This window comes from Phascolarctos cinereus, unplaced genomic scaffold (genome assembly GCF_003287225.1).
Source record: "Phascolarctos cinereus isolate Bilbo 61053 unplaced genomic scaffold, phaCin_HiC Scaffold_726;HRSCAF=1367, whole genome shotgun sequence".
Taxonomy (NCBI): Eukaryota; Metazoa; Chordata; class Mammalia; order Diprotodontia; family Phascolarctidae; genus Phascolarctos; species Phascolarctos cinereus.
Genome location: NW_027556098.1, coordinates 179,100,173 through 179,115,498, shown reverse-complemented (window position 1 = coordinate 179,115,498; position 15,326 = coordinate 179,100,173). Strand labels below are relative to the sequence as shown.

At 40.8% G+C, this 15,326-nt stretch overlaps 1 protein-coding gene across 5 annotated transcripts in view; it reads right to left on the bottom strand.

The window, feature by feature from the left end:
* Positions 1 to 4,467, bottom strand: part of JHY (junctional cadherin complex regulator) — a 130,755-nt gene extending 126,288 nt beyond the window's left edge. Inside the window, exons 1-2 of one of the 5 annotated variants that reach the window (XM_020984876.2) lie at positions 4,082 to 4,467; positions 532 to 962 (exon numbers count right to left, since the gene is read on the bottom strand). In XM_020984876.2, the coding sequence (XP_020840535.1) occupies positions 532 to 962; positions 4,082 to 4,297 (647 nt within the window). In that variant the 5' untranslated portion in view covers positions 4,298 to 4,467. Of the gene's footprint in view, positions 1 to 531; positions 967 to 4,081 lie in introns of all 5 variants that reach the window. The other 4 variants (XM_020984877.2, XM_020984879.2, XM_078146906.1 and 1 more) reach the window with 4 other exon arrangements.
* Positions 4,468 to 15,326: the final 10,859 nt, after the last annotated feature.

Here is a 15,326-nt window from a genome sequence, read left to right as displayed (position 1 = left end):
ATTTTCATCTATAAAAGCTTTCCTGATTTCTCTGGCCTTGTCTTCATTTTTTTTCTTCCTTTTCCGAATTTCTCCTGCACTATATTCTACACTATACTTTACCTATTAAATTTCACATGTTAGCAGGCTTATCTTCCATAGCTGAAATGTAAACTTCTTGAAGGTAGCAATCATGTTATACTTCTTTCATACTTCTTCACAACTTCTAAGCATGGTGTTAGTAGTAAAGCAAGCATGTAATGAGTGCCTGATTGATGGAAATCTTAAAACTAATAAACCCAAAAAGCTAGTTGAGGCATCCGCAATTGATCTGGCACAGGGAAGTAAAAAGATTGTAAATTAATGATATCCCTGGTCTTTTTTTCTTATGTAGGCTCACCGAAAGTAGAGAGAAAAAAAGTAGCTTCAAGTTTCCCTCTGTTGACTACTCAAGGATGTCTCATTTTTAAGTCAACCCTTGTTTCTTCCCTCTTGAAACTATACCAGTGATCTGAAATAGCACCTTCAGAACTATGGATTTATATAACATACCTTTTGTTCTCACCAGGGACCTCAGATTGGGGTTGCTTCGACCTGGACAACTTAATTATTTCATTACTGGCCTCTTCTGACTTGCTCAGATTTTGAAATTGTGGACTTTCTTCTTCTAAGCTGTCAGGCTCCATTTCCTCAAAAACTTCCTTCATTAAGGATTCATGGTCTTCATTCTGTTTCTGAAGATTAGACTGGAATTTTAGTTCTTGGATGGAGATTTCTGAGTCAGATTCAAGAGAGTCTTGGAAAATCTGATGTAAATCTTTGTTTAAAGGTGGTTCACTGGATCTGACTTTTAAGTCGGCATGATGGACAGGGGGGTGAATGGAGAACATTGGAACTGGTTTAATGTTATTCATGTTGTAAATATGTGAAGAGCTGCCGATCTGGAGTTGGGTGTACACATAAATTTGAAGTTCATAACAGCACTGCCTGAAAAAAAATGCTTATTTTACTTTCTATGTCTACTGAAAATTATTAACAGCTATGCTGAGCAAAAATTAAAATGAATCACTAAAACAACTGTACTAAATTACCTACAGGCTTTCATATTTTTCTTTTTTTCTCAAGGGAGATGGGAAGGTCTATACTTGGACATTTGTGGTTTTTCTCTCTACAGAAACACATCCTTATGTGAAGCTAATAAACAACCTTAGTAATTGAGTGCAGTTTATGGAAGGAACCAAATTGCTGTTTAGAGGCAGATTCCCATTTTCAGCTCCCAAAGGGTTTGTTATAAATAAGCCGGGACAAAGCCAAATGGTTAATTATGGACAGCACTTTAATGAATTCATTTCAAAGAACCTGGACAATTCAAATGAGTCATGTTCATTTATATTCATGTATGGAGTATTAGGTCACCATTTGTTAAAGCAGAACAGGTACAAGGTCAATGCTTCAGGGAGGGAAGGAAAGGTAGTATACTCCCAGAGCTGGAACTCTGAATAGGAAGCCTGTTCTATTCCTGGCCTTACCTTGACTGGCTGAGCAATTTGGAGCAAATTACTTATCCCTTTTATGGTTGTAATATGAGTCTAATATGAGATCCCTTCCTATCCCAGAAGTACGACATAAAGATAAGTTGGAGTCCCTCTAGGGATTAAGAAAAATGCATTTATTCATTCTGACCTAGACTTCCTTTTTCTTTTTCAGAAATCCACTCTTTTGGAGTCTCTTTCCTTTGCCCTCCTGGTATCTTTGCAAATTTTCTACAGATCTGATGACTACAGTCATCTTCACTATTAGCAATTACTGAATGGCTTTTGCTGTCATTCTTTTTAGCTAATCATGACTTCAATCAAATAACTGTAGCTTTACATATCTCACAGGCAGTTGTAAGAGTTAATGTTAATGTTTCCAAGGAACACCATAAATTCCTTAGAGGAAAAGTACTATGACAAACATAAGAGGCCAAAAGCAATACTTAAACTGCTAACAGCGGTTCTTATCAGCATCTATCATTTCCAGAACATAGTTTTAGGGAATCAAAATTTCATGAAAATAGATTATATAGCCGGATTCCATAATAATTTTTATTTCACTACTAATAAACATGTTATTCTAATGCTGTTTTTGAAAAAATAAACGTATCAAATGATAAATGGTTTCACTCGAAAATGGAAAATATACTCTAGCTAATCTTTTGTGGTAAATTTTAATGGTTAAAGTTAGTATATTTGGAGGTCCATATAATGAGTATTTTGTAGCTAAAAAGGTTCATTATGTCCCTTTTCTCAGTGACATAAGAATTTAGTCTTTTTGATTTATCTTATTACTTTAGAGGTCTCAATATATAATCTCTGGAAAGAATAAGCTGATGAGAAAAATAAAACTTCAATACTAGAACAAATTACTTGAATGTTTACAGATGAATATACTTTGGTAGGGCAAAGTCATGAACTACAAAAAGCAGATCTTCAACAGAGGGCTGCTTTTACAAAAGCATAAAGCTACAGAAAGCAAACACAGAAATCTTGAATAAACTGAGAATATTTTAAGGACAGCTCATTGGACACAACTCTGGTTAAATAACCTTAGTCTGTTTTCACAGTATGGTGAATGGTTAGAATACCTTTCTCTTTATGATAAAGGATGAACGACTATTTTTTTAGTGCTATCTGGAAATAAGAACTTATAGATTCACAGATACTCAGAGAAATCCCTTCTACCTTTGGGAGTTCGAACACTACAATTCTTTTCCATTTTTTGGGGGGGAACAAGTATTTAAGTCCCAAGTCCACTTAACCAGTGTCTTCTTGGGCAAGACTCTTCATCCCTTGGGGCCTGTTTCCTCCTCTGTAAATAAAGAAGCCTTACAAAGTCTCTTCCCACTTGGATGTTCTGTGAATGCATCACAGAGTGAATCTGCATGGCAAAATTATTTTCTTCAAGTCCCAGATAAAATCCCACCTTCTATAAGATTTACGCACTAATAGCAGTGCCTTTCCTCCAACATTACCTTCCTGGAGGCCTCAAAACATGAGTTCAAATCCTGCCTCAACTACTAGCTGTGTGACTCCCCCTAAGTTATATATCCTCTTTCTCACTGAGTTTCTCTATCTGTAAAATGATGATAATAAAAGCATTTACTCCAGGGTTGTTGTGAGGATAAAATGGGATATTTGTAAAGTGCTTTCAAAACCGTATAAATGCTGTTATTATTTGTATATAGTCGGTTGCATGTTTTCCTGACTGGTTTCCAGGCTGTACCATAAACAAGGCACTCCATCTCGCCTATATTCTGACTGTCCCTCACGTCTGGAACACTCCCTCCTCCACTCTGTCTACTGACCTCCCTGGTCAGCTGGAATTTTAATCCCAAATAAAATTCAACTTTCTACAGGAAGCCTTCCCCAACTCCTCTTAATTCAAATGCCTCCCCTTTGTTAATTATTTCCTATTTATCCTGCATGTTGCTTGTTTTGAATGTATGTTTGCATACTGTCTCCCCCATTAGATTGTAAGCTTCTTGCAGGCAGTGGATGTCTTTTTGCTTCCTATTGTATCTCTAGCAGGGCCTGACACAGAGCAGGTGCTTATTGACTGCAGGTTTATTGATCATTACACTGTGAACTTCTTTAGGGCAGGGCTTGTCTTCTGCCTTTCCCCGCAACCCCAGAGTTTGGCACAGTGCCCCGCACACAGTCGGTGCTTAATAAATGCTTGTCGACTGATTGGGTAAAATACTTGAAGGACCTCTCAAAGCGGGAGATAAAGAGGCACCTTCCGCCCCGGTGAGGCCCAGTTGCTCCCCCTGAGCCCGGACACTCTCTGGGCTCTCTGCGCCCGCAGGCAGCTGGGGATGGGGGGCTCGTACGACCGGCCGCGGCCCCGCCCCCACAAGTCCCAGGTTTCTTGCTCTAGTTCCACAGGTGCCCCGCTCCGCCCTCCCAGCTGGGATTCGGCCATGTTCCCTCCACGCTTCTGCTTCTGCCCCAGCCCGACTCCCGGCCTTCCCTTCCGCTCCGCCCGCCGCCGACATTTCCCCCAGCTCAGCGGCTGCCCCCGGCCTCAAAATCCACCGCACCGCCAACGGCCGGTCAGTCACCTGCCCGTGCTCCTCCGCGGCTACGGTCGAAGCACCCCCACATCCTGCTCCTCCTCCGCCGCCGCCCCGCCCTGTCGCCGCGGCAGGAGGACCGCTAACACTGCCGGCCTCATTCTCGGAGTGATGCCCCCGTCCCGCAGCCCTACCTCCCTCTCGCTTTGTGGTTGCCCCGGCGCTACCGTGGCGACCGAAGCACAACACAGATTCCATCCACATCCACCCCCACCCCCACCCCAGGTGGGGCGTCTGGACGAGACCATCGACGGCTTCTCTGAAGGGAGTGAGGAATTGAGGCAAAGGCGGCGGGACGGCGCGAAAGGAAGGAGCCGAGACGGAATCGAAAGCGCTCTCAGGGCTTAGCCCGGCGCCTTCCCTGCCCCACGCACCGCCGGTGGGATAGAGGCGAGGGGCCACCCTGAGGCCCACGATGGTAGCTCCCTGTCCCTCGCTCCGCTGGGGGCGGGGAGCCGGGGTTGATGTGACTCTGCCCGACCCCTGTGCCCAGGGATGTGCTTAATGTTTGATAATCGGCCTGGGGCGGGGGAGGAAATGCCTACACAACACACGTTATTAACTGCGTCACTAACATTTTTCTCCATCGTTTGAAGAAAACATATCAAGCCCGGATTTGTAACACTTGCCGGTTTCGTAACACTTACCGGTCACCCCAAAATCGGTTCTTCCAAATAGGTACCAGCTGGCTCCTGCACACCCCAATACTCCTTGGGGTTTGGGAGAGTTGGAGCTGGAGGGAATGGAAAGGTAGGACAGAAAGTAGCCAGTGAGGGGGAGACTGACCTCCTAAAAAGCGGTCCCCTGGATAGAGCACCCTGGACTTGGAGGCAGGAAAGGCTGTCTCAGACATCTCTCCACCTTGATTATCTCATATGTAAAATGGAGATCGTAAAAGCAGCTACTCCTACGGAGTTGTGGTGGGGGTCGAGTTTGGTGATATAAGGGTAGCAACCCCCTCTCCACGTTTTCTCAGTTCTCACTCGCAATGACTAGCTGGATCCCCAGAGAGAAAGCACTACTGCTACCCTCACTGTCTCAAGGGGCAAGTAAACAAGGGTTTACTTAATGTGCCAAGAGCTGGGCAACGGGCAGGAAATCAATCAATCAATATGTACCAGGCACTGTGCTAAGCTTTGGGGATACAAAAAGAGCCAAAACGCATCCTTGCCTTCCAAGAGCTTACAATCTAATGGGAGATATGCAAACATATGTGTGTGTGTGTGTGTGTGTGTGTGTGTATACACACACACATACACACGGGATTAATGGGGGGGGGAATAAAAGGGAAAGCACTGGAATTAAGAGGAAAGGACCTCCCGTGAAGGTGAGGATTTAATTGGGATTTAAATAGAAAGGCAGTCCCTGCCCTCAAGGAGCTCACATCTAGGAATAACCCAGAGGGGCTGGGGTTTTATGAACTATTGAATATAGAAGTCCGCTGGTGTGCTTCTCATTGATTATCAGCCTGATTGAGTTATCTTTTAGAAAGGATATTTCTTAAGCAGGTAGAGCAGAGACAGTGGTTTCAAAAAATGATCCTCTCCCTTACTCAAACCTGGGACCATAGTCTCTCTCTCCCCAGCACACTCATAAGGTCCTTGGGAAGAGTGGGCTCAAACTTGCAGTAAAATGGTAGTGAGGTACGTGTGTAGAGAACATATGTGACAAAGCCTTTGGTTGCTGGCAGTTCTTTTTTTTTCCTGTGTAGAGTCCTCAGGTGTAGCTCTTCGCTAGGTTTCAAGGGTCCGTATCTTTGCAGAGTCCATAGCTTGCATTCCCTTCACCTTGAAGGATCACAATCTTGGGGCTGCCATTCCATGATGTGTCATCATGCTTTCAAAGGAGACAAAACAGATGTTCCTGTTAGCCACAGCTGCCTCAGGGATTCTCAGTCCTCACCATGGCTTCAATTCCCTCTACCCCTCAATTTTTTTTCCCCAACGTCCATATACTGGCCACAGTCTCCTCTCTTCCCTATCTCTACGCCCTTGATGAAACTGCTCAACTCTACGCCATCCTCTAATCTGGAATTGCTCACTCTTTTGTCCTATTGCTTATCACACCTTCCCCAAACCCCATCCTGGCTTACTCTCACCATCTGCCTACTTGGTTCCTGTTGAGGTACTACTGAATGGAACTACTTTCATGAATGGAAATCATGAAAAGAGAGTTGACTGCACCTACTAACAGTTGTCTTATCTAATGTCAACTGGGCCCTCACTGGAGTAAGGCAAACATCCTATTACTCTCTAATTGATTCCATATCCCACTCTCCAACAGTGGCTATTCCAAAGTGCTTACTTCTTTTTAAGCCTCCCATGGCACCTGTCACCCCCTATTCTCTCAGTTTAAGACATTGCCTCTTACCTCACACAAAAAATGAGATCATTATCATTATCTGAGAGCTCTATCTTCTTGCTTCCTCCTCATATCCCATCATCTGGATATTTTTCCCCACTTCCTTCTTCACTCCTGTCTCACATGAAGAGGTAGCCCTTCTCTTTGTCATGACCAAACCTTAATTCCATCTGCTCTTCACTTCTCCTGAAAAAATTGCCTCATTATTTTAAATCTCACTCTTATCTTCAATCTCTTCCTATCTACTAACACCTTCCCTCTACATATATACATACCCATGTCTCTGGAATGCCCTTATTGGTTTCCCTGCCTTCCTTCAGGCTCAGAAGTCATTCATTCACATGCTAAAATGGTCTGATGCTCAAAGATTCTGCATCTTCATATGTCAAGGTCATTTATAGAGCTACTGTTATAGAGGTACTGTTTTCTTTAAGCCATTTCTCTGAGAACAGAACCAGTTAAGATGTTCCCATTTCCTTATATAATAGAACCTCATCATGGCAAGAGAGAGAGCCCCTGGAGTTTCTTGAGCAGGGGAGTGACCTGGTCATACCTCTGCTTTGGGATATAAGAATGGCAGTTTGGTGGAAGATAGATGGGAGCTCTCCCTGGAGAGCTCCTGAAAGGTGGGAAGGGGAGTAATTAGGCATCAAATGCCCTAGTCCAGATGAGAGGTGATGATGTCCTGAAATGGAATGAAGAGGGAGACAAATATGAGAGATGTGGAGGTAAATTGACAAGACTTGGCAACTGATTAGGTGTGGGAATTTGTGTGAGTGCAGAGTTGAGAATGATTCCTAAGTTGTGACTGGAAAAATTATTGTGTTCTCAATATAAATTTGGAAGTGAGGATGAAAGGAAGGCTTAAGAAGAAAAATAAGTAATATTATGGATATGTTAAGTTAATTAAGATTCTTTTGGAAAATCTAATTTGAAATGTTTAATAGGCAGTTGGTGATATGGTGCTAGAGCCCAGGAGAGAGACTAAAGGTAGAAATAAAGATCTGGGAAACATCTGCAAAGAGATTATAATTGAACCCATGGTAGTTCTTGAAATCATTGAGGCAGTGTAAAGACAAAAGAAGGTTAAGACAGAGTCTTGGGGTGCACTCCATAGTTAGAGGGCAATGCGTAGGTAATGATCCACTGAAGGAGACTTCAGAAAAACTGCCGCAAGTTGGAAGAAAACTAGGAGAGAGTACTGTTATGAAAATTGAGAGGGGAGAGAGAGTAGTCAACAGAGTCAAGTGTTTCAGAGAGATAAAAGATGAAGACTGAGAAGAGGTCATTGGATTTGGCAATTAAGAGATCACTGGTGAATTAATGTTGAGGTCGGGGAACCAGATTGTAAAAGATTGAGAAAAGAGAGGAAAGGAGGGGAAGTAGAGAGAATGAGTGGAAGAAGTTTTTTTGTTTTTTTAAAAAATTGTTTGAAATGGAAGAGTTATTATAGGACAATAGCTTGAGGGGATAATAGAGTTCAAATTTTTTTTTAAGGATGGAAAAAGTATTGAGTATGTTTGTAGACAAAAGTAAAAGTGGCCAGTAGAAGGGGAGAGTTTGAAAATTAGAGAGGAGAGAACATTTAATTGCAAGGATATGCTTCCAGAGAAGAAGGAACAGGAAGGGATGAAGGACATAAGTATAAGGATTGGCCTTCTTTTCATCAGAAAGTGGAGCAAAAGTGAAGATTGGAGATGTAGAATAGAGGAAACCAGGGTGCTCAGGACAAATAATCTGTTTTCTCAGTAAAATATGAGCCAAGGCCCTCTAAGGGGAGGGAGGTAGAAGGGAGTGTAGTGGGAAGCTTGAGAAGAGAAGAACAGATTTGGAATACTTGTTGTGGGAAGTTTAATAAAGAGACAATTAGGATTGTCTTGATGTAATGAAGACCCAGCTAATATTACATAACAAATTTGTAGTGGTCCTAGTCATCATGGTGACTTCCTCCAGCTTTGATGTAAGATCAGAGAAAACAGATGGTAGGGATGATACAGAATTGGGGTTAATAAGGCATGGTATCAGTAGGACAAGGGTGAAGGGGATTTGCGTATAGAGCACAGTATATAGCTGAACTAGATAACTATTAAGTCCAAGGTTAGGAAAAGAGGAAAGTAAAGCCAAATCATGGAAGAGCCCTAGGGGATGGAAGACCTGGAGGTCATGGTAGGGGTAGAGAACAGGTTCCAATGAAACAGTTATTTCATCAACCTACTCCATATTATTATCAACTAAAACATAAAATAGGAGAGAAAAGGTCATGAAAGGCGCTTGCCACTCTTATGACAAAAATAATGTCCAGAATTCAAATGGAAGAGGGATTATCTATAGATATTGAAGTCCTCCAGTCCTCTTGCTTATGGATGAAATTCTATTGATTGCCCCAGGGCCCCAGAATATTATAGAGCCTTCTTAATGAATAAAAGCAGACTGGAAGAATTGGACAAGGAAGCCAGGAATACCTGGGTTTAAATCCTATCTTTGTACGTGACCGTAAGCACTCACTCACCTCTCAGTGCTTCAGGCAACTATTATAATTTGCAAAGAAGGTGCTGACCTACATTCGGAGAGAGGGTTTCCTTCTCTGAGAGTCCCCTATACCAGAGGTGTCAAATGTGGTCTATGAGTGGCACCTGTAACACTTTAGGGTGCAGCCTGAACTAGATCAAAAATGTATTTGGGAGATATTTAATAAAGTAAAATTAAAAAACCCAACAAACATAGATAATACTACTTTTTAAAACCAAGCCAATATATACTCAGCAGGGATTCTTATGTGGATTAGTAGCCTCCATTTCTATTTGAGTTTGACACCATTTCCCATCACAGGTCCAGATCCTATCCCAATACTCTTCTCAGTGAGATTCATGACTGCTCAATAGAGATCAGCTGAATAATCCATACAGAAAAAGCTAAAAGGCTGAAAATTTGTTATTGGCATAACTGTGATATGTTGTTGGTCAGACATCACATTGAATTAGTGTTAGTGTATCAATATATAGCTATAGCCTGCACAGGTACAATAAATGGAGGGAGAAGTGAAGAGAAAGAGAATGGGCCAAATTGCAGTTAGGAAATTGTGCAATGCATTCAATAGTTCCAAGCTGCACCATGATGCAAAGCATTATGTTTTTAATATTAGTATTCCCTCAGTTATACTGTATTGTTGCAAGTCCTTGAACACTACAGTCTTCAAAGAATCAAAATGATGGGTGACCCAAAGGCAGTGGACAGATACGTGATACCGTGTATTTCTAGTGATGACCTATCTGCAAGAAATGGAGTAAAGGCTGTCGTCCAGGAAATGTATGATTGAAAAAGAAATAGGCTCAGCATGTAGCTAACATTCAGATGAGCCCAAGAAACACAAAAAGACCTAGAGAAAGTCTTCTAGTGCATTAAATAGAACCTCTGAAAAGGAATTTTAGCAGAATACGGACAAGAATTACACAGGCTACTGGTGCCTTCACTTCTGTCTACATGAGAAAGCATGTATGTATAGCAATATTCATTGAGAGATTAATGAGATCACTGATCCATTGAAATACACAAGGGACAAAAATCAACCAACTACATTATATGTGGAGATGAGGGGAGGGAGGCCTATATTTGAAGTAGCAACAAACTAGATAATTATATTAATAGCTAATATAGCACTTACTATGTGCCAGGCACTATGCTAAGATCTTTATAATTATTATCTAGTTTGATCCTCACAACAACCTGAGAGGTAGATGCTATTATTATTCCTATCTTACAGATGAAGAAACTGAGGCAGAGATTAAGTGACTTCCCCAGGGTCACATAGCTAGTAAGTATCTGAGGCCTGATCTGAACTCATATCTTCCTGACTCCAGACCCAGCTTTCTGTCCGCTGGACCACTTAGCTGCCTTTGGCTCGTATTTGGGATTTTTAAGCACTGTATATAATACATCATGAGGCTTTTTTTTGTTTGTGAATCTCTTGTAAAGGAAGATCTATAGTTTTGGACACAGTTATTAGGCTGGTAGACCAGTGGAATATTAAAGATAGAGTATAGTACTGTCTAAATTTCAGCAAAGTACTTGACAGATGTCTCTCTTGTGGAGAAATTGTTGTTGTTTGTCCTTTTTTTTGAAGAGGACCGATGACATTATGGCATGATGTCTTAACTTGCGCATGAATTGGATTTAAGTGAGGCAGAGTTGCACAAAGTCATCAGCCTCACTCTCTCTTCCAGAGTCATAAAGTCCAGTGGCAAGACAAAAGTCAAGATGACTGGCAATGGCCTGGGATGCAGTGGATGACTTGGTATCTTTGATATCTGACCAAGCTCTCAGCTCTCAATAGCACCTGCTTCAGCCACCTTCATGGCCTTTGTAACAAATTGTTCTCATCTGCTGGGGGAAATCTTCACATGCTTGGGGTAGACATTCCTCTAACTCACCAAGAGGTTTGAGGCCTGTTGGTTACAGCCCTCAGCCTGGTTTAGGCCATCTGCCCAAATAGTTTTGTCAGGGTGGCCACTTCAAATACTACAGCTTCTTGGAGCTACAGGTAAGAGTTGAGTGCCAGGTGGACACCAAAGGTGGATGAGCAACCCTGAAAAGGGGTTGGGAGCCCTCATCTCAGAGGTGCTCGTCTTCCCTGAACATCCTGTACACCCCTGTGGACAGATATGGGCTAGATGATAATATAGTTAGGTATATTTAGAACTGATTGGGTGACTGTGTCTGAAACTTTTAAATTGATCATTTGATGCCAACCTGGAGTATTTCTTTAAGAACATGTATGTATTTGGATTGAATAAATGAAGCCAATTAGCTTTCTTCAAACTAGGTTGGCAGAATTAGAATACAGTATTTTTTTCTAAAGGGACCAACTTTGGGAGGGGGTGTGTATATTTTAATAGTTAATCTAGAATAAAACTCTATGTCTTATGTTCAGCTCTTAATAAACTACTACCCATAGGTCTAGAGAACATCTGATAGGTAGCATTTTCTCCACAAATGCCCATATGTCACCCTCCCCCATAGACCACTCCTAGAATTAGACTTTCACATTCATTTGGATAGATTTTAAGATATTTGGGCATTTGGGGATATGTGATGTTTTTACTGTTTTATTTTTTTCCTGTTCCCTCAAGTTTGCAAAAGAGCAAAGACAGGGAGGAAAAACCAACACACATCAACAGGTCTACCACAATAATGACCACAGATGACAAATTTGCACATGAATGCATTTCAGGAAGGGAGAGGGCTCCTTCCCTTAGAAGGTGCAGCATTGTAAAAATAGAATTACATTTCATCTAGATCAAAACGCCATTATAAATATAGTAAATTACTATGACTTCAACCAGGAGATGTAATAGGAGATTATGTTGTTGGCTTAAATTAGTGGACCCATTAGTGAACAGCAGTTCAAGCCATCTTCTTCATCTGTTACTTAGTTGTATGTAGACTAAACATGATGTGTGCTCTCAGTATGTTGGGTAGCATAATTTTCTTTCTTGATACTCTAGTGTAATCATGGACTGTATAGTTAATGCTTAGAGCTTCATGACTTTAGCATATATTACCTTAGATAATTTGGAGGAAAATAAGAATTAAGTAAAAAATAAACATGGCTTTGATTTGTTGTAAAGTTGAGGCATCATTTGTTTTTCATATTTACATCTATGAAGAACTATTAGTTGAAGATTGCTAATTAGTTGTTCACAAGTTCCATATTCTCTGAGCAAGATAGAGTTTTAATTCATTGTCAGGGATTTTAGCTAAGTATAAGGGAGAACTTTATGACTGAAGGTTGGGGAGTAATAGAATAGGTTATTGAGAAAGGATATGAAATCTTCCCTAGAAAACTAAGAATAGAACAGATATTTATGTGAAATGATTTAGATACTGATTCAGGGCAATAGATGAAAAGGCTCCTCAAACTTTCTTTTTGCAGTATTAGCCTGTGGTCCGCTATTAAAGTGAAGCTGGCTGCCTAATTTTCTATGGGAGGTTTTGGTTTGCCTTACAGAAAAATCATGTCTAAGCATACTGTCCATGGTACTGTAAAATGTACTATGCAGGAAAAAAAAAAGATCATGATACTTTCTACAATAGATAGGTGGTCAGTGCACATGAATAAGCAGTTCTGTAAAGAAGAAATGCAATTGAGGGGCAACGATATGAAAGATTGTTCCAAATCACAAATAATACAAATCACCAGCATCTCAGAGTTTTCACCTCACAACTAACAAGTTGGCAAAGAAAACAAAAGATGAGAATAGTCAATATGGAGGGGTTGAGTGAAGACAGTCATGTTAACACCATTCCTGAGGCTATAAATTGGTCCAACCATTCTGGAATTAGTTTAATAGATTTAGAATTATGTTTCTTAAGTGACTAAAATGTCTCTTTGTCTCAGAGATCCTACTTCCATACATATACCTCAAAAAGGTTCAAAAAAGACAGGAAGTTCTCAAATATACCAATCATTTATGGCAATGCTTTTTGTGTTAGGGAAGAACTGGAAATAAAGTGTCTGCTCACCCATTGGGGAATGGCTAAACAAATTATGGTATATGAGTGAAATGAAACATTTTTGTGTTTTAGAAACAATAAATATCAAGGACTCAGAAAAGATGCGAAGACTTGTATGAAGTGATGCAGAATAAATTAATCAAAACTGGGGGGAAACATGAATCCTATAGTAAAATATATGAAAAGAGTAAAATATGACGCTGACCTTTGTATTGTTTTAATGATCAACTTGGCCTAGGAGAAGAAAATGCAACTCCATCCTTTGTTGAGGGGCAGTACTGTGAGTGTAGTTACTGCATATTCTATCGGATACAGTTGGTATGTTGATTGGTTTTGCTATTTGTTTTGCCCCTTCTTAAAAAAATCACTGTCACAAAGGATGTCTCCCTGGATAGAGGAGAGTAGAAAAATATATTGGGAAATGTACGAAAAGATATAAGATTTTTAAAATACCATGAGATTAATGTTGCTAGATTGTTTTGAGTCCCTGAAATGGGAGGATTCAGAGCAATGTAACATTGCTCTGAGGGGCAGCTAGGTGGTGCAGTGGATAGAGTACTGGCCCTGGAGTCAGGAGGACCCAAGTTCAAACCTGGCCTCAGACACTTGACACTTACTATCTGTGTGATCCTGGGCAAGTCACTTAACCCCATTTCCTAGCCAAAAAAAAAAAAAAAGAGAGAAAGAGAGAAACATTGCTGTGGGTTTTTCAACTTGGTGAAAGAGAGCTCACTACTATACAGGCAGAATGTTCATTGGACATTAAGAGGCAGCCACCTCTGAGGGGAAAATGGTTCTCCACTATGTACTGCCTTTGGAATACCAGATGGTTAGAGAGATCTATCTCATATAAACTGTAAGCTACAACAAAAAGCAAGCTTGATCTTGCTGTTCTTATACTTTAAAACTCTCATGGAAATCCAGCCAGTAGCCAAAGTTAATCCCTTAAAAGTATCAGATCACCAGGTTCCTCAAATGAAAAAAGGTTTTATTTTGGATTCAGTTTATTCAGTTCTCTACAATCAGAAAGTTGTCACATTGGAAATATGGCATCATAAAAATGGCAGAATTTTATTGATCTTAAATAAACCCTGATAAAAAGGGAGAGAGTAAAGTACAAAGTAGTCAGCACAATTTGAAGCAAAATAATTTTTAAAATCTCATATTCTCTTTATTAAACATGAAATGATAAGTTATAAGTGTAAGGGTGGGATCAAAATCACCTCATTTTGTTTAGTTGACACATTTATTAAGTGAGAACACATCTTGATGATTTCTTGGTCATGAACAAGGCAGGGTCTCTCCCTAGGAAACCTGGTTGGGTTGTCTGAGTGGCTTGATTTCATCCTCTAGGGCCTCTATCAAGTTTGTTGGAAATGTGTATTAGAATGAGTGAAGAGATTGGAGAGAGTAGTTCCAGCCAATCCTCTGAGAAGTCATAGGTGGGGGTAGGGGAGTGGGGAGAGAACACCTCAGCCCTAGCCTCAATTTCCTTTCTCCCTACTAGGCTTTATAAGGGCCTCATTAACCCTGAAGGACCAGAGGACTGATACATTCCCATCAGCATCCTAGTCCATGCAGTGGCCTGGAAAAAGTTGATGCAGTATCTTCATCGGGAACTGAGGGCAAACTGGAAATCCTGAAAAAGTGCAAGCTCAGGATTCTACAGAGACCCCAGAAGGAAAGCAGTACCATATGTAAGGTGAATGTCTTGAGGACTCCAGCAAAAGCACTTCCAAGAGCTGTGAGTTACCTTTTTTTACCACATTTCCTTTCTAACTTTGAACCCACTTTACTTTACTCTGGACTTTGTGTTTACTTATTACAGAGTATGTAACAGACTTTTAGAGGTATGCTTTGTACCACTTGTTCCTAAGCCCCTTTCTAAAAGCCAATTAAGATTGGCTAATTAATATCAACTCATAATCATGGGGAAGAGCACAATGGCGGGGGACTCATAATCTATAGCATTAGAAAAATAACCTCCCAACCCTTCAGGGCTTCCTATAGACTCGAAGGGGAATAGGAATAGCCTTGCTTTGAGGACCCAGCCTGGCAATACAAATAGGGGTAGGGAGAATAACTCCAGAGCATGTATTACATGCACACAACAATGCATAAAGTGAACACACTTTTATTTTCGTAAATTTGTTCAAGGCATCTATGATTTAAAATTGTGCACTCCAGAGCAGCATGTTATTTATCAAAGGTCCACCTTCACCTTCTCATATCCAGGGCAGAAGAGGGTGGTATCAAGTAAATGTTGTCCAGGAGTCCCAGGTATTAATATGCACACCTTTCACATGAAATTTTATCACTTTTCAGAGTCTCTCTTTAAGTATGACCTGTTTGGTGACTGGAG